The sequence below is a fragment of the Brachionichthys hirsutus genome, chromosome 2, assembly GCF_040956055.1.
Source record: "Brachionichthys hirsutus isolate HB-005 chromosome 2, CSIRO-AGI_Bhir_v1, whole genome shotgun sequence".
Classification (NCBI taxonomy): domain Eukaryota; kingdom Metazoa; phylum Chordata; class Actinopteri; order Lophiiformes; family Brachionichthyidae; genus Brachionichthys; species Brachionichthys hirsutus.
In genome coordinates this window covers 5,566,694-5,586,164 of record NC_090898.1, presented here as the reverse complement: position 1 = coordinate 5,586,164, position 19,471 = coordinate 5,566,694, and the positions used below count along the sequence as shown (strand labels likewise).

Genomic DNA, 19,471 nt, shown 5'->3' with positions numbered 1-19,471 from the left:
CAACTGAAATACTGGGGTACGGAGACCCCCCCCCCCCCGGCTCCTCACATGCCCCACTTCTGTTGTGGTGGTCATGGCACGCTGTCTAGTGCTTGAATTATGTCTCAAGTGCCACAAAAGTCTTTCACAGCTATTTATGTGTGCAGAAGTTGTGGAGAATGTGGCATGCCTTTCTCAGGGTCGAGTTGGACTTTCTCAGGGTTTAGTTGGCCAGGCCAGATGGTCCGGCTGAAGCTGCCTCCCCTCCCCTCCAACAAGAGATCAAACACCGTAGCTAATGTGATGTGTAACAAGACACACTTCTATTGTTCTCGTCCCGGGGCTAATGAATAGGCTCAGAGTGTGGGAAACGGGAGATACCACACTCACAGAGAGATGGCTGACGGGAAGCCGCCCTGTGCCGCCACAGGCCTGAGAGATGGCCCGAGACTTTATGGCAGGAATTCAGAGCGCTCGGGCTGCTGGTGGGAGGGGAACTCGTCTTCACACACACTTGTAGACAAAGACCCCCCCGACAGCCACGTAGTGCACACTGACTTTTCAGAGGAGGCCCAAATTCACACAAACTTGTTGACAGTGCAATCAATTGAGAGATCATTAAATCAAGCGTGGATGTGACTTGGCAGCTTGTCAGTTAACTGTATGTTTAAACGCTGCAGCGATGACAACGGATGAACAGACATGAATAAATAGAGAGGAAGACTTCCTCAGGTGTAGTTATTTATACACGGAATAATTGACCCTTTAATTGATCTAAAAATGCATAAATCACAACGAGTGGCTCTCCAACATAATATACTGTTTATGCATACATTTCCCTTCATCACTAATTCTGCTGTGGCTTAAAAGTGAATGAAACTTTGAGCACGTCTTTCTGCATTTATAAAGCGGTGTCTGAGACCTAATTTAAACGAGTCAACGCAGACTAAAGGAAGACAAGCCTGGACGGTGCCAGAAAGAGAAGCCAGTTGACTTGATTTTTCCCAGATGGACCGAGACACAGACTTTCTGTTAGTCCTCAACAAAAGATCAATTAACATTCCCAGCGGAGCACTGAGGAACGGGGCGACGGCTTTTGGAGCTCATTTACCCTGATGTTAGGCACCGGTGGGAAACTGGAGAGGCAGGACTACTCACACTGCACCCACATGACCAGCTTCACATCTGGGGCCAGCCGGTGACGGAGGCCCCTCGGGGGCCACTCACAGCACAATTAGCGTGACAGCAATGTGACACAAACTGTTTTTACCCCCCGAGTGGGGGTATAAGAGGAGAGTTTGGAGGCTGCATGCACGTTTTCAACAGAACTCTTATAGGTGTGGCTCATACATGACTGAACCTCATCTGTGATCGGTTTCAACACATACACACACACACGCATTGTGTTTAAATAAATACAAATAAGTGGAAGTGAAGAAAATAATACAATGTATCTGAAAGAAAATGCAAATTATTTCTAAAATCTGCTTTCTAAAAGTAAAAGTAATAATTTTTGCAGATTGATTCATAAGATTACAGGTGCCTGTCATGGCAGGGCGTGTGCGTGTGCGTGTGCGTGTGTGCGTGTGCGTGTAATGCATTATAAATGTATAATGTTTCATGCTTGGTAGAAACGAACTGTTTTCTTTCTTGACGGTGCTCTTTTGAATGTGCGCATCAACTGCGCACATTTTTTGCGTGTCTTCTCAGATAGAAAGACTTCGCAAGGAGAACTCATGAAATGGAAACGTCGCAGCGTGAGTCGTTTGGCACCGTGCACGCGACGTGCTTGATGCGCGTTAATCGCGCCTCCTCGCCGCACGCGCTCCTGACACCAGGGACGCGCTTCTGATACGCGTGTCTCTCTTCAGGCCACCGCGGTCCCTTTTTCCACACCTGATTAAGAAGGTGCGCAATGATTGATATCAGACATTGATGTCTCTCCTGCCTTTCACTTTAAGCACGTTCTTAGATTTCCATTCCCTTTTTTAGACCGTAATAAATCTGTGACTAAAAGAAGCAGCATTTCCCAACCCTCCTGCACGTTAAACCAAAAACGTTTTGGGGAAAGGAGGCTTTGTCTGAAGAGAAAATGAAAGCTTTCAGCTGATATCACTTTATTTCTGTAATGGAATAGTATTAGTTCCCCCCATTTTTTTTTAAAGATACACAATTTTGTGTGAATCACACTTCTTTATTTTATCTCTCTAAACTCCAACTGTGATTCTGGGCATAATAAATACTCCGATAACGTGTTAATTACCTGTTGCTTATCTTGGGAAGCACGCCTCACACAGATAAATGCTCTGTGGGTTATTGACATGCCTCCATTGTTGTGCCGGGAGTCCCACTGGTCAGAGTGTGGGAACCCCAGCCCTGCCTGAGCCACATGGCTTTGTTATGCTAATGTCTCAGTATAAAATGAGGAGCAGCACCTCCAGAGACATCAGATCCACACTGCCCTCCAGAAGAAGCTGCTCATTTGATCTGCTTAGACATGGCGCCTTGCTCCAACTACGCCTCTGTGCAGCACGTTAGAGTCTCAGAGAGAGAACATATCAGAGTAAGTAAAAAGAGATTTCAACGTTTCTGCATCTGTGTTAACAAATGTTCTCCCTTCATGGCTTAATTTGAGGCCTGAATTCATTTTTTTTTTAAATCTTCTTTTCCAGCTGAGGAAACCTGTTGTGGAGAAAATGCGCAGAGATCGCATCAACAGCTGCATCGAACAGCTCAAGATCATTCTGGAGAAGGAGTTCCACCAGCAGGAGCCCAACTCCAAGCTGGAGAAAGCCGACATCCTGGAGATGACCGTGAGCTTCCTGAGACAGCAGCTGCAGCCGGGTCTCTGCCACAGCGATTCCAGCCGAGACTACTCTCCCTGCTGGAGGGATTCTGTGCACTTCCTGTCTGCAGGATCAAACGCAGAGATCCCTGTCACTCCTCTGCAGGGCACCCAGCAGCAGGAGCAGAAGCAGAACCCTGAATCCTCCCCAGTCTGCTCCACCCTCAAGGCCACCGCTCTGCATGACAGCAGCAGCGGAGGGCCTGTGTGGAGGCCCTGGTAGAGAAACAGACACCTGAGGGGAGACGCACTCTCCTCACTGCGTAGGAATTATATTTCCAGCCTGCTCAGTCATTGTGGGTTTTCCTTATTGTCTCATCACATTGATGGACAAGTTGTAAAAGCAAAGCCTCTGACTTATTTGAAGATTGTCCTGTATTGATTTTGAGTTGAATCTATTTACTTTTCATTTCCATTGTGTTTGAAACTGGTTGATGATATTTTTTTTATATGATATCTTGTGAGATGTTTACTCCAGTGGAGTTTATCTTTGATTGCTTGATGTTACAGTATATCTGCTATACTGTGTTGTACTGACAGCTGCTGTTGAGAATATTTCTCTTGCCTTTTATCTATGCCAAATCTTTACGTAGAATGGTGATGATGATGATGATGATGAAGGATACTGTGTGTGAATGTGTGATGTCGCTGTTTTCCCATCACAGTTTGCCTCTTAAAAGACATTTCTAACATTTGTATGACAATTAACAATAAAGAGATACAATCATTGAAAAAAACATCTGTTTTTACTTTTTTATTTAATGAAATCTTTAATGATTATTTCTTCTTGAGAATTTTAAAAGAATGTCTCTTTATAATGCAACCACCTCTTTTAGATAGATCATTGTCATAATCCTCTGTTTAAAGATTTTCTATGGTGGTGCTTTAATTAGACTATTTTTACACCTTTTAAAAAAAATAACTTTATTCATATTTTCTTAATGTTATGAAATAAAAAAAACAACTCAGGCACCAATGGAAAAACAACAACCAAAAACAAGCAGATCATAATGATTTAGTGAACTGATGCTACACCCCTGAAGGTTTGCCATGTTTATCTATTTTTTGTTGATCATTATCTTTGCCTCGAAGGAACAACATATTTTTTCTGTCCGTAAAATTATTGCATGAAAGAGTGCATTGTGTTTGCTATTGGTCATATGAACATCTGGGAGACTGAGACTGGGAGAAATACTAAAAGGTAAGTGTTGTAATGGGACTTAAATGACATCATTACACACTCCATTAGAAACGATGCAGTATTTAATTGACTTTTAAACTAAAATAATAAACATTTAGACACAATGAGCTGTGTGGTCTTGAATTAACAGACCCCACCGTCACCTCACCTGGACAAAAAGTCAAGGAACGTAGAAGAAGAAAACGTCACCTCATACTAGACACTCACACCTTCACTACACAGCCACAATATCCTTAGAACAGTTTCACATTCAACATTAAAGAAAAGCAAACATTTATTTTAAAGAAAATAAACCATTGGCATTTTTACAGTTGTTTTTACAGTCCTATTTCCAACACATGTCATAGACAGCATGTACAACAACCGACGATGTAAGCTGATTCCTTGGCATTTGCCAAATACTCACTCCTTTAGTAAAGGCACGTAATTGAAAGCGGACACATTTGGTAAAGCAATTTATTTTCAAGCACAGATGTTTAACATCAGAATAGTTTAAAAACACACAATATATATATTTGTACTTACACGGAGGAACAAAACACCGGGACTAACCTCACTGGTTGGCATGCAGGAGGATTTTGTGTTACTATTAAAATTGAAGTTAAAGGGAAGAACCTCTTCCACTCATCTTCTCATCAATATGATGAAACACAAAATAAAAACAGCAACAGCAGGACTGAGCAGGCTGCAGATATATTTACTACACACTGAGGAGAGTGCGTCTCCCCTCAGGTGTCTGTTTCTCTACCAGGGCCTCCACACAGGCCCTCCGCTGCTGCTGTCCTGCAGAGCGGTGGCCTTGAGGGTGGAGCAGACTGGGGAGGAGCTGGAGCTGGACTGGGGCTTTTTCTCCTGCTCCTGCTGCTGGGTGCCCTGCAGAGGAGTGACAGGGATCTCTGCGTTTGATCCTGCAGACAGGAAGTGCACAGAATCCCTCCAGCAGGGAGAGTAGTCTCGGCTGGAATCGCTGTGGCAGAGACCCGGCTGCAGCTGCTGTCTCAGGAAGCTCACGGTCATCTCCAGGATGTCGGCTTTCTCCAGCTTGGAGTTGGGCTCCTGCTGGTGGAACTCCTTCTCCAAAATGATCTTGAGCTGTTTGATGCAGCTGTTGATGCGATCTCTGCGCATTTTCTCCACAACAGGTTTCCTTAGCTTGAAAAGAAGAGCGATAAATGAGTTGATGACTGAAACACAGCAGTAAATTTGGGGACTAATGATCTCCTGCAGCACTTACTCTGATGTCTCTCTTTGAGATCCGCTGCTGAGCAGAGGAGGAGTTGGGGCAGTGGGGAGCCATGCAGTTTTCCTCTGGATGACACTGAGCCCTTTGGAGGAGATGCTCTTCTTTTTATGGATCGCGATTAGCATATCAAAAACAACGTGACTCGAGCAGGGTCGGGGTTTGGTAGAATGGAATGCACATAAAAACTCAGAGGTGAAGCAATCACAGGCTGACAAGTAGAGATAAAATGATCCCCCTGATGTAAATCAGACTGGGAATGATGTGTTGTCGCTCTCCTAGGGCGGCTGCTGCTTATCTCACAGTCCAGTCACACTGGGGAACAGAGCCGGGATCTCCTCCGGGGAATGGTTAATCAGGATCTAATGAATCGGTAGCATTCGGGGGGGAAAGGTATTGAGCGTTGTCCTGTAATGATATACGTATGCAGTCACTAGTGGAGAAATGAGACAGTCGCTTAAAATGTTTACAGATCTTATTCATGGTCTAATAATTGAATACAATTTGCCAGACATTTTATTTGAGGACTTAAATAACAAGTAGAGTTTTACAGAATAAAAATAAGTAAATAAAACAAATAAATAAAAAACCTATTTGGCAAACCTGCCAGTTTAATGCAAGGTTGAACTTTGAGAGGGAAATCCCTGACGGCATGTAAACTGTGATTTGTTGAATATGGAACAATTAAGTGTAATAAATTGACTAGAGTCGGCCGACTCCCTCTGGTAGCAGGAGATATCTAGGCTAACATGTTTATGTATTTATTGACAATTATGGTTTGTGTTGTAGACGGTATTAAATTTCCCAATTGTAGGCCCATGAAGTAAAATTTCATTTAATTTAATAATAAAAAAAACAAACATAAAATCCTGGCTAAGTATTCTGACATCCAGATAAAATACACATTTGAAATACTGTGTAATGGTGAATATTACATTTTGGAAATGCAGCAGTTGATCAAATAACCCCCCCCCCCCCCCCCCCAGCACCTTGCTTCTTTAGTGTACTGACAATAAGGCTCCTGCTTGTTCACCCATGGCACACTTCTATTGTTGACTGAAGGTATTAAGCCCTGAGTGGACGGAGAGGCTGTGGGAAAACCACGCTTGGACTCTACTCACACATCTACTGGTCAATAGCGCTGACCTCCCAGCCACAAAAGGCTTTTCATTAGACGTAATCTGTGTGTGTGTGTGCGTGTGTGTGTGTGTGTCACTCGCAGACACAGGACAGGCCAACTGTGCTTTTCTTTGATAGGCATTGGGATGTTGCATCATTCTGTATTTCTAACCATTTTTTGGGTAATTTTTATCTCATGACTTGTTTGTTGACGTAAAGCTAACCTTTACAAACAGGAAACATTACCTCGGGCGAGGTTACGTATCAAATACATTGTCACGCTTTTAAACATCAGCTGTCTCACCATCATAATCACAACATTCTGCAACAGACAGCCATCGCTGGCTAACACGATCTGGCTGATGGTGATAATCTGATTTTAATCACGGTACTCGTGTCCCTGTTAAGACGATGTCACAATGTCATGAATTACAGGGACTGCTGAGAATAGACTCAATGTCTTTAGTGCCACGTCATGTAATTTGCCTGCAAACTAATGCTTCATTTATTTTCCTCAATCTAGATGAGCATTCTAATTAGTTGCATTTTTCTAAATTGCACCAGTAGTATGAATTAAAGAATACAAATCATGTAAAACTGATTCTACCATTATAGATTAATACAATATAGATTATTCTTTGTTTTCTTCTACCTCATACAGTATGTTGCTTCCCTTTTGCACAAAATGCCAATAGAGCCATTTCTTACCTAATTTTATTCTTACTTTTTCTAGTCTCTATATTGAGCTACTCTTTTATTTCATTTTTTAAAATTAGATCATTACTAAATTATAAAGCATTTAATTTAATCAGATCACTTAATCATACTTCAACTAATATCCATCTTCACTCTTTGCTCATTGGATACATTTGAATGCTGTTCTGGAAATGTTCATCTGGGGCCTCAGGACTGGAAGTACCGGTCGCCCCGAAGAACGCCAGGACGATGACAAGTGTGGCAAGCGCGTGTGTGACAGGGTGAAGTGGTCTCTGCTGACGGGGTAGATAACAAATTGACAAATGCTATCCATCTTAAAGATCCTCAGAGGGCTGGGGAGGCCCGTGGGCTACACGGAGGACCAAGATGCCCACAGACAAAATAAAAATGGGGACCTCTGACCCGTGTTTTGGCCCACTTGTCTATGATAAGTAGGCCAAAAATGCAAATTTAAAAATACAGACAATCTGGAGCGAGCTCACAGTGACGCTACGCTCACAGTAAAAATGAAGCTGAATAGAGGCTGCTTCAGGATGCAGGCCAGAGGAGATGGCCGCCAAAATGGCACAAAGAGCTCATGGCAGCAGCAGTCAGAGTGGCCGGTGTGGGCGCTGGCGGACTGGGCCGCTGGTGTGTTCCAGTTGAACAGGAGGATTACTGCAGCACTGGAGGTCAGGAGGAGACAGATGGCCAGACAGAAGAGCATGATGGAGAGACGGCCATCTAAGGCTAGCAGCAGGACAGTCCTGTTCAGACGCGGCTCACTGTTCCTGGGAGCCCATTCAGACGCTGCTGGCATGTAGGATCCGAGGGGAAAACATATACAGAAATAAAGAGAATCAAGGGATGTATAGACTGGTTGTTGTTGTTTTGTTTAATCTGACACAATTCTGATTTAATATTGATGAGTCACCGTATAGAGGACAAAACAAACAGCATCATTTTGAGTCACGTGTTCCATGTTTGGCACAACAACCATTTCAAGAAGACGCTTTAGCGATTTAGGCCCGAACTCAGTACACAATATGTGTGTGTTCAGCACCACCTATCGGCCAACCCCACACATAACAGCTGGGAATAACTACTGTACGCTTGTATTTTTTATTTTACCTTCGCCAAGGAGGTTCTGTTTATGCTGGCGTTTATCAGTTACAAAAGTTACAGACAGATCATGATGAAAGTTTAAAGAAATGTTGGGAATGTTACCAGGAAAAGATTATTACATTTTGATGATGATCCAGAAGAGATCCTGCAGGATTCTGGATTACTTGGAAATGGTTGCTACCATTGCAGTCAATGGAGCTTCAAAATGTGTTCCTCAATATCTCGGTTGATTATTGACCGATGGCAGGGCAGGGCAGGCAGTGGAAGCAACACGTTTGTGGTCCTATCTGCAGTTTCCTGTGGCCTCTTGGGTAAAGTATAAGAGCAGATGGACTGTGACTCCGAGACAGATGGTTTTAATAATGATAATATAGAATCTTTATTTAATAAGGACATCTTATATGAATATATATTACAAACACATGTTATAAGAAACATATCCTTCCAAAGATATCCCCTGTCTTGAATCTCCTGTTTTGTGCCAATAAATTTGATCATAAAAAACAGATTGTGATAATATCTATTATAATTATTATTTAATTACTAATTTCTTTGATGCTTTAAGAACATGTTCATGAGATTGTGATTTTTTGTTAGCTTCCGTTATTAGACAGTATGCTCATTATAATTACATGCAGTCGGTTAGTTTATATTAATGTACAGTAATGCATGTATATCGTGCTCGTCAAGATTAATGATTGAAATATTTTCTTCACATATGAAGCACTCAATGTGACACATGATTGCGTTAAGCTTCATTTTTATAGTTATTATATTAATATTTTTGCGGCTGCGCGTCTGCGTCCGGTCATGACGCAGCCATACCGGATCCGGAAGTGAGGCGCTAATAATAACAACAAACCTGAACCGTGTGTCGCTTCGTAAAAGATGGTGTACGTGTCCAACGGTGAGTGGTTTCTCCTCTGCATTTAGCAGGAGTTTAGTTTTTAGAGTGGATATGTAGTTTTCGTTTAATACGTTTCTCTGTTGATCAGTGTCATTTGAAGTTTAACAGGAATCTGTAATGTTAATACAGCGTTTGTCTTAATTTGGCTAGCTAGCATGTCAGATAGCTTAGCTCGAGGTATATCAGATGAGGTTATTATTATAATTTTTATGATAAGTTACGGCCCTCTCTGTTTATCTTATATGTTGTTATCATGTGTATCCGGGTTTCTTTTTTTCAAAGAGATATATATTATATATATTTGCGACTTATCCAGTATTTTCTTCTCCTTTGCCAGCAGGGTTCGGCTGCAGACCCACACACTTACCATTCATGTTAATTTCAACCCTATGGTCTCACCCAAGATCTTTGTTTATTTTAGGCCAGGTCCTGGACAGCAGAAGCCAGTCACCATGGCGACTGTCCTTTCTGGTGGACCTCTTCTGGGAAGCAGTCGAGGTCATCGGCCTGTTGTAAGCCACTTATCCGTGAAACAAGGAAACCAAGTAGCCATATTATTAACTAGAATGGATGTGTATTAATAAAAACAAATTGAGAGGATTCTATTATTTTGTTTTGTTAATTTTACTGATTCCATAATGCTGCTCTAACTCGTTTCATTTTCTGGTCTGGGATGAGCCAAAATCTTGGATTTTAATTATATCTGATATATTATTCCTTTTGAGATGATTGCTAACCTCAGCATCCTAATATCGTCGCAATGACACAGTTCATATGCAGAGGTTTTGCAAGTATGATAATTTACCGTCTTAATGTAAGGTGCCACCGTGCAAGCATGCTAAAATTAAAGATGAGAGATAGAAGCTGAGGGAGAAGGATATGTCATTTTGTTTTGGAGTTATTTAGTCAGAAACCAAAGCGTTGAGAAACGTATGTTTCTGTTAACACCATCATTGCCATTCAGTTTGGCTTTTGTCCTCTGCCAGTTTTAGGACATTGGTTCACCCACACATGACAAAGAATGGACACAGTGGTTCATCGGGCTTCTATGATGGCAGAGGGTAAGTTGCATGCACCACAAATCTAATGATTTTATTTGGAACAGGGTTTCCAGTTAAAATTCGGGGGGCATGTATCCACTGGCTCCTAAAAGCTTATTTAAACATTTTAATCTAATCTAAAGTGGCTGACTTTATAGTTAGGATATAATGTTACACACGGTGATTCTTTATGTTTCCCCGTTTTTCACACTTGTATTATCTGATGAAGCCAGAACATTTAAGTTAATGTTTCCCTAATTTCTTTAGACATATTTTATACCATTGTTCCCTCGTCTCTTTCACAGTCCGCCAGGTCCTCCTGGTGGCAGAAGGCGGATGGGAGGAATATCCCATGGGGGGGGTCCCAGTGCTCCACCAATGGGTGGAGGATGAGGAAGGTGAGCAAACGTGTTTGATTCCCCCTCTGCCTTTAATCATTAAAAAAAGAAGAAAACTCAAAATGTCAATGTTTCTGAGATATAAACCTTTTTTTTTTTACATATCTGGACATGTGAGGACAGCATTTCTTCACTTGTGTAGCTCTTAATTAATTTGTCCTTTGCAGGTAAACGCCTACACAGCCAGTGTAGGCGTGGGCTTGGCACCGTGTGCGTTTTCTGAGAATGATGGTGACATCACAGTGCTGAGGCCCCTCTTCATCAGCTGCTACTGCCATGAGCAGTTCTTGATGCCTTTCTGGGAATTCCTACCTGTAGGGGCCAGAATGGCTGATGTAGCAGCTACCCACACCACTTCCTGCCCCTCTACTGCCCCTATTCACACCAGTTTCCAAGATATGTCTCTTATGATCTCCCTCAAGTAATTGTTAGTATTGTTTATCCTTCATCTGTTTATATATAAGCTTGTCACGTTGTGTTGAGCGGAACATAAAGATGAATATTATTGACAAATTAAATGCCAGACTTGACTTCCTTTTTATCACTGTTGTCAGAAAAGATGAAAAGCAGATTTTAAAGAGATGTTTTTTTGTCTTTGATATACTGTAACGATGATGACAGGTGGAGGCATGTGTCATTCTTTTCCTTTTTACCTCTAATGCAGCAGTTGATTAATGCATGTTCAACTTGATAACGCATTGGCAAGATTTGTAATGAGATATTTGGGTTGTATGTTTATATGCAATATTAGAATTCCTAGATAGTTGGATTTTGTTTATTCAAATTAAATTCATTTGTGTTTCACACGGTCAAAGAATTTATTTATACAGATCATAACTTACATAAACGATAAACCATGTTATTTACAGAATGCTAACAAGCAAACCACCTCTGACCGTAACCAAACCAACCAGATTGAGATTATTTTCCACATTGTCTTTACAGTAAAAGGAACACTGGTGATCTTCTCTCGCATTATGAATAGACAACACTGGATTGACAGGAGGATTCATTTTTATTTAATCATGTATGCTCTTGATTCCATGTAGTACCGTGTCTGAATGCATCCTCTGTTGCTCACACAGCACTCTCTGTGCAGACGCATGCTTTAGTCCAAGTGGGCTGTTGTTCCTGTTCACCAGACATAGGCAGCTCTCTCACGAAGCATCCGGACTCCGAAGCGCTGCCACTCCCTTTGGTGGATCCACATTTCCTGTGTGGTGTCCAGACATGCCAGCACTGCTCCCCCCTTCCAGGATATCAGCCGGGGGTCCATATCCTGAAGCATAAATAGTACATTAGAGGAGTTATGTGTATACAGTATGCAATACACTGTGTAGCACTCATCTTACTAACGCCCAGCCTTCAAATAAACGATGGCATAACCTTGAAAACGGTAAAACCAATATATTTTTGTGTCTTTTGCATTTGGTAAGTCTTGGGTAGTGCATATTGTTTTAGATGGATATAGCCTACTTATAATAGTTTCTTAATGCATACCTACAAGAAATAATGAATTTTTTGCAAGTTTACTTATCAAAATTATTGCCTTGCCTGAAAAATCTGAAATCCACATCAAGTAAAATTTATATAAAATTCAAATGATCAAAAGCAATAATCTCAGAATTTGAGGTGTGTGTAGGTTGGTGATGCTTGTTAGCCAGATAAGATCCAAAATAAACCTTATTAGATCCAGACATACTGTTGACTAGTCCCTGGTCATTTTATGTTGGATTGGGATATAAAGCCAGGCCTCCAACCTACTTCAGGGCAGTGCAGATCCGTGACCATATAAAATATTCCATACCTTTGGCCTTGTGATGACTTCCACATTGTCTACCAGCCTTCTGAATGAGGGCGGCATCTTGTTGATGATGCGGTGAAGCAGGAACTCCTGAGCACCGTGAAACATGAGCCCTCCTCCCACCACCAGGATGGAGCTGTACATTTTGCGTTTGGTTTCGTCTGATGCTGACAAAAAAGAAAAGGAGAATTGCAATTAAAATAGGATGCTTTTTAATTTCCTTAATATAGTTTTTGGTCACCGTTTCCATTCATCACCATACCCAACTTTATCTTTATCTAAATGAACTTGTTTAACTTCATCTTTCCCTGCATTCTCTGCCTACTTGGTCCTTTCGTCCCTCCACACTTGTTCTTGCTTACCACAGCAGTCGATGCTGTGCAGGATGGCCTTGTCCAGGCCCAGTGCTTTGCTTTCAAACTGGCTCATGATTGCAGTCTTCCTTGAGAGGTGAGCAGACACCGGTTCCTCAACCTCTCCCGCTCCCATTTGGCACTCTGCTTGGGCAGGTCCAAGCTCAAACTCCCCCTTCATTGCTCCTCCACAGCCCCTGGGCAGGTCAGAAAGCTCCCCGACACCCCCCTGCCCACTCATTTCACCATCCAAACCGCCGCATGGTCTGGAAACAGCCTTCCGGTCAGCAGACGATTTAGAGGTCTAATGAAAAACAGACACATTAGAATTGACCACTGCAAAGGTCTATGCGTGTACATATCGCTATGAGAGCGTCTGATACCTGATCCTGTTTGCTCTGTGTGGCCAGCAGGTAGTGCTCATCATGAGGATCCTCTGAGTCGCCTTGGGAACGGTACTGAAGTGATGTCATCTTCTGTCCTACAATGCCAAATGTGGTCGGGTAGAAAAGACCCATGGGTGCCTAGAGCATGAGAATATATACATGGGAGAATCAGGAAGGGTATCACAAATAGAGCCGTGGAAAAAAAGGCATTTTAGAATGCAAATAGTGTTAATCCCAATTTTTTTTTATCATTCTTGTATTTAAAGTAAGTAGCGGAGGCTGTGGCTCAGCCGTTTGAATCCTGGCTCTGACTGTCCACACGGCTGCAGTCGTCCTCCCGAGTGCGAATGGGTGAATGTGAGGCGTAATTATAAAGCACTTTGGGCACGAAGGCGTCAGCCACCCCTCCAGGCAAACTGAAATGGGTTGAGTTTATCCACAGCCTGACTCAAGAGCTCTTGTTGGACTTCAGTTCGTTAGAGCCAATAGAAGGTCGGTCTTATTGTCACCATGATTGTATTCCCCTCGTAGATTTAGCTCCCTGCCAGGCTGGGTGGGAGTTCCCCGAGCTCAATACGCTCTCGGTTTTGTCCTCTGTCCTGGCTCTGGACACCTTAAGTTCCCTCCTCACCTCTTGGTACTGAAACAGAGCTCCCTGGTGGAAACAGATGTTTCTGTTTATGGAAGTTTTTACGGCTTTGGAGACTCAAGGCTTACTATTTGTAAAAGAAAAAAAAACATCACAGACTTCCTAAGGAATAACAGGTTCATCCCAGAATGTAACGTAAGCACACACACACACACACACACACACACACAATCCCAATCTGTGCAGCTCTAACAGTCCTGAAGGCGCTGCGTCGAATCCGCCGACCAAACCGGAACCAATCTTCGTTCAGTCTTGTGTTTCTTCAGGACTGGTTTATATGACGGAACCGCGTCGGTCGTGTTGTGTGTTTACGTTATTTACGCTGCATTTATGAATCTTCTCCATCACAAATGATGGGTCCAAAGAAGGCGAGCGGCAAGGATGGCAGCCAGAAGAAAAAGCGCATGATGACGATGGAGATGAAGCATGAAATTATCGATCACCATGACCGTGGCGTCCGCGTCAGCGATCTGGCACGCCAGTACGCGCGGAGCACATCGACGATATGCACGATCCTCAAACAGAAGGACGCCATCAAGAGCACGAAGCCTTCCCAGGGCATAACGATCCTGTCCAGGCTGCGGACGAACACCAACGACGCGATGGAGAGGCTGCTGCTGCTGTGGATCGAGGAGAAGCGGATGGCGGGCGCTCGGGTGACCGAGACGATCATCTGCGAGAAGGCCAGCGGCATCTACGAGGACTTGAAGCGGAGGGAAGCCGCGGAGGGAGGGGGGGCATCTTCGGCCCCCGCGGAGCCGTTCAAAGCCAGTCGCGGGTGGTTTGACAACTTCAAAAGGCGCACGGGCATCCGCTCGCTGGCGCGGAACGGGAGAGCTGCGAGCTGCTCGTGCGTAAAAGCTGCGGAGGAGTACGTCAGACGCTTCGCTGCGCTGATCGCCGCGGAGGGTTACGCGCCGCAGCAAGTCTTCAACTGCGACGAGACGGGACTTTTCTGGAAGGAGATGCCGCGGAGGACTTTCGTAAAGGTCGAGGAGCAGCTTGTGGGCTATACGCGCATGAAGGATAGACTGACTCTCGCCTTATGCGCCAACGCCAGCGGCGACTTGAAGGTCACTCCGCTGCTGGTGTACCACGCAGAGAACCCACGAGCCTTCAAGAGCCACAAGATCCTGAAAGAGAAGCTCCCAGTGATGTGGCGAGCCAACGCCAAGGCGTGGGTGACCGGGCAGTTCTTTACCGAGTGGGTCAATCTGGTCTTCGGTCCCGCAGTGAAAACATATCTGCTGGAGAAACGCCTGCCATTGAAATGCCTTCTCATCCTCGACGATGCCCCCAGCCACCCCCCAAGTCTTGAAGATGACATTCACGACGAATTCAAGTTCATTCAGGTCCTCCATCTGCCCCCCAATGCCGCCCGACTCCTCCAGCCCATGGAGCAGCAGGTCATCGAGCACTTTAAGAAGCTCTACACCAGGCATTTGTTCAAAAAGTGCTTTGAGGTTATGGATAACACCAACCTCACCCTTCATGAATTCTGGCAGGACCATTACAGCATCGTTAATTGCCTGAAAGTTATCGACGACGCGTGGCAGGGTGTAACGCAAAGAGCTTTAAATTCAGCATGGGGGAACTTGTGGCCTGCCTCTGTAGCGGAAAGCGGCTCCGAGGGGTCCGACCCGCAGCCCGAGGCCGCCGTGCTGGAAGAGATCGTGTCTCTGGGGAGGTCCATGGGGCTGGAGGTCGATGAGGTAGACGTCAACGAGCTTTTCGAGGCGCGTCAAGAGGAACTCACGACCGAGGAGTTGCTGGAGCTGCAGATGATGCAACATTTGGAGGAGTTGCAACCAATCAGCAGCGAGGAGGAGATCGAGGCGGAGGAAGTTATTTCTTCAGGGGAGATTCGGGAAGTGTTGGCGAAGTGGCAGGATGTCTCGGCTTTTATCGAGAAGAAACACCCTGATAAAATGTCTGCTGGCCGTGCTTCGGCTCTTTTTAACGACACTTGCCTGACTTACTTCCGCAACATTTTGAAAGGGAGGCAGGACGAAAGCACCTCGGACAGTTTCTTTGTTCAAAAGGACTTCGGGAAGCGAAAGAGAAAGTGACGCGAGAAAAAAGCTAAGACAAGTGAAAAACCATTAAAAAGAAACAAGAATAAAAACTTTAAAAAATGAGACTAAGTCCAGTTAGGTTTATGCAAGTGTATAATTAATTAATTAATACGTTTATAATTATTATAAAGTCTACGTACTGCCCCCCCATTGTCCGCCTCGAAGGTAAAACTAATTTTAAAAACCACATTTTATATTCCAGTAATACTGTATATCATTTAATGTGTGTGTGTTTATATAGCAATTAAAAACATTGTTATTAGCGTTGATTTGAGTGTTTTAGACTTAAATTGTTTTCATTTAACATTTAATCGAGATACGAGCTCAGTCCAGCAAGGAATTATACTCCGTCTCTCGAGGTATTACTGTACCTTCAATTTCTCATCGCCGAGTCGAACTTGATAGAGAAGAGCTGGGGCTTCTGGGAATCGTGTCTGGAATTCGTGATCTTGTAGTCCTGATATGTCCTGTCGGCATTAAGTGAAGGCAGGGTTGATTAATCTCAATATTAATTTCTGAGAGACTGTAGACGTGCGAACGCTTGAGTGAAGAACGGCCCCACACACACTTGGTCGAGATGACAGAAGGTCTCTTTCAGGTGTTGGAGCAGCTGACAGTCAAGTCTGCCGGACAGCTGACAGTCTCTGTAGGGAAAACCCGCTCTCTGCATGAGCCAGAAGAAAGTCCGGGTAACATCTGAGCCGCCGTATCCCAGACACAGCCTGGAAGACGCACAGAGAGACCATGCTGCGTAACGCTCACCGTTTCTCTACCATACATTCACTGTCGTCACACAGATCGTGCTTTTCGTTCGTAGCCCGGATGAATAAACGAATAGTTAAACATTAAAGCGGATCTTCGGCCCACCTGGAGTTCCGGTGGGAGACTCCGTCCTCCACACAGCAAAGACCGGTCTTTTGGTCTCCAACGTCCACGACACAAGCGCTGCTCAACCCACTGCCGAACGTAGCGCACACCGACTCCTGGTGCACAATGATTGCTGGAAGCACACACACACACACACAAGGTCATAGACTAAACAGTGACAGACCCGATGGGTTGCTAACCCTTACTGCTATACCTGAGAAGCCCATATTAACCAGCAGCATGTTGACAACCTCCTTGATGTGCTGCCTGTTGTTGATGTCAGGAACCAAAAGGATGCATCTGTAATACTGGAATAAAGGTCACAAACACAAAGTGTTTACACGCGGAAGCTGCCGATTTACGCAGTGCAACTTAGCTAACTCTCTTTATTACCACACCCTTTGCTTTAAGATCATTTAAACTGCCGGAGCTGAATCATTTTCTCCCTCGCTTCACTCCCAAAATGCTTCGACCCCCCCCACCTTCAAGTCTTTGAGGGGAATATCCAGTTGCTTTTGAAAGATGTTGCCCCAGATTGTCTCCAGGTCGGCGAGGACGGCGCTCAGCGAACCTCCTGGGCCAGCATGCACATTGAGTTGACCTCTGACCATGGGCCAGTGAATGTTGTAACAGTCGGACGGATTCACATAAAGAGCCTGCAAAAACCAGATTAAATGGTTTAAATCTTATACAACGTTTGGAAATACAAAAGCCGGTTTTAGATGCTGCAGTTATCAGTGACCTCATCTCCCACAAGATGAGGAGGATGGTGGGCAGTGTTGGTCCACTTCACTCTGGAGCTGCCGTCTAGTACAGCTGGACGGATCTGACAGTTATAGGCTCTGGCCTGAACACACACACACACACACACACACACACACACACAGAAAACAGGCCATTTCATACATTTCTGCACACCAAACTGGACTCGGGTCAATCCTGCTTCCTGGTTTTGTTTCGTAATACTCACCTGTTCAGCAGACACAGGAGTCCGACGCACTCCGTTTGACATCTTTTTGGACCAGATGGCCTGGTCAACCATTTTCAGTCCATTCTGCCTCTGTTCATTGCTCTCTGGTTTCTGTTGGACACAAAAACACAATGCAGAATGAACCAAACTATAGTGGAGGCAAAGCATGAACGCCTGGATTTGAAGGTAGAGCCAGTCATTCGCACATTTAGACCGTCTCTCAACAGCCAGGCATCCTCATATCTGGGTTGTCCGCTCTGCTTGTGCCTCCGCGCTATCACATGTGGGATCGTCACTGGAAGAGTGTCCGTCGCTCTGCCAATGTGCAGCGTCCTCGAACCAGGGTGGATGACAACGACGAAATTGCTCTGTATTTGCTGTAAGAGAGGAACATGGCACAGGTAAAGAGAGAGAGATGATCAACAAAGGAGAAGAGTGATAAAGTCAGGTGTTGGATGGCGTTGAACTTGGGGTTCTGTGCAGGCCGATAAACTTAATCTACAGGCAAACAGACTTCTACGATTAAGTTGATCAGTTCCAGTTCCAAAAGTCCTTTACAAATCACAATAACAGAATGCATGCATATCGCAATCAAAAGTCAAATACCGATAAAATCTAGAAAAGCACCCGTAGAGCGCAGACCTCCGCCAAGCAGCTCAATCCCCCCCTAATTAGGTTTACACCGTCCACATGGTGATCTGGATCATCATCAAAATGTTCTAAATTGTTGGTATCTTTATACACCAACCATGAAAAGTAAAAGTAAATCGGAGTTGATGTGTATTTTTTACTGATTTTTGAATCCTTAAATGAGGTTTTAAACGTTAAAATGTAATAATTTTTCCATTCTGGATCAGATCCAGAAGACATTTTTCATGATAGAGCATATCGGCCCCCTTTATGACTGTGGTTTTTGGTGAGTGAATTTAATGCATATTTTACAAGCTATGATTTCTTTCTTTTTTTAAGCCTCCATTATAAGTAAATGTATCCGGATCGCTCTCAAACTTTATTGGGATATAAATTAGACAAAGACACATCTTCAGATTTTTTTTTCTCCATCAAGATCCATCCAGCAGTTTTTCCGCAATCCTGCTAAGAAACAAACAAGCGCCGTCAAAAACAAAACCTGCCGGAGGCTGCTTTTCATGACAATATCAATACAATTGATTTCCAGGATGTCACACAGATACATTGGAGGGATCGGAACTCATGAGAGGTCCAGGCAGAACGTTCGTCAATCCGGAGTTTAACCAACAACCACACTAGAACCTCACCTCCTGCAGGGGCTCCGGGACGGCCGGAGGAGCGATGGGCCGCTTCACCCCACGCTGCTGCTCCTTGTCTTTCTCCTTCCCGCTGTCTTGGTCTTTATCAGCCTGAGTCATCGTCACCAGGCGATCCGGACGGAAACTCCGAAACCTTCCGGCGCTCGCGAAAGGCGTGAAAAACACAGCCTCGAGAAAAAGATGTGCAGCGTTAGCGACCTAGCTTTGTGCGTTACTTCCGTGTTTGGTCACGTGGTACACAGTGGCGATTCCTATTTGTCGAAAGGTTGTTGGAGGCGTTGCCTATGCTGCTCAGAATAGAATAGAATAGAATAGAATAGAATAGAATAGAATAGAATAGAATAGAATAGAATAGAATAGAATAGAATAGAATAGAATAGAATAGAATGATTCGAATATAATATAATATAATAGAATATAATAGAATGATTAGAATAGAATAGAATAGAATGATTAGAATAGAGTAGATTGGAATATATTAGAATAGATAGATAGATAGATAGATAGATAGATAGATAGAATGATAAG

General features: G+C 43.9%; 4 protein-coding genes across 4 annotated transcripts; 2 read left to right on the top strand and 2 right to left on the bottom strand.

Moving 5' to 3' along the window:
* Window positions 1–2,379: 2,379 nt before the first annotated feature.
* LOC137905791 (transcription factor HES-5-like) lies at window positions 2,380–3,047 on the top strand. The gene is given in 3 exon segments (XM_068750055.1): window positions 2,380–2,432; window positions 2,434–2,542; window positions 2,652–3,047. Coding segments are annotated over 3 exon segments (558 nt in total).
* Window positions 3,048–4,769: 1,722 nt separating this feature from the next.
* On the bottom strand, window positions 4,770–5,322 carry LOC137906929 (transcription factor HES-5-like). Its single transcript, XM_068751231.1, has 2 exons — window positions 5,260–5,322; window positions 4,770–5,177 (listed from the first exon to the last, which is right to left on the bottom strand). The coding sequence occupies exons 1-2, from the start codon at window positions 5,320–5,322 to the stop codon at window positions 4,770–4,772; spliced, it is 471 nt and encodes a 156-aa protein (XP_068607332.1).
* Window positions 5,323–9,046: 3,724 nt separating this feature from the next.
* Window positions 9,047–11,354, top strand: selenok (selenoprotein K). The gene is made up of 5 exons (XM_068747001.1): window positions 9,047–9,112; window positions 9,534–9,624; window positions 10,099–10,173; window positions 10,458–10,550; window positions 10,718–11,354. Exons 1-4 carry the CDS (start codon window positions 9,094–9,096, stop codon window positions 10,543–10,545), a joined length of 273 nt encoding a protein of 90 aa, XP_068603102.1. The 5' UTR covers window positions 9,047–9,093; the 3' UTR covers window positions 10,546–10,550; window positions 10,718–11,354.
* Window positions 11,355–11,505: 151 nt separating this feature from the next.
* Window positions 11,506–19,139, bottom strand: actr8 (actin related protein 8). The gene is made up of 13 exons (XM_068746989.1): window positions 18,932–19,139; window positions 17,861–18,031; window positions 17,655–17,765; window positions 17,427–17,531; window positions 17,167–17,340; window positions 16,899–16,992; window positions 16,685–16,817; window positions 16,386–16,539; window positions 16,189–16,284; window positions 13,091–13,231; window positions 12,717–13,011; window positions 12,358–12,521; window positions 11,506–11,829 (listed from the first exon to the last, which is right to left on the bottom strand). The coding sequence occupies exons 1-13, from the start codon at window positions 19,040–19,042 to the stop codon at window positions 11,686–11,688; spliced, it is 1,893 nt and encodes a 630-aa protein (XP_068603090.1). The 5' UTR covers window positions 19,043–19,139; the 3' UTR covers window positions 11,506–11,685.
* Window positions 19,140–19,471: the final 332 nt, after the last annotated feature.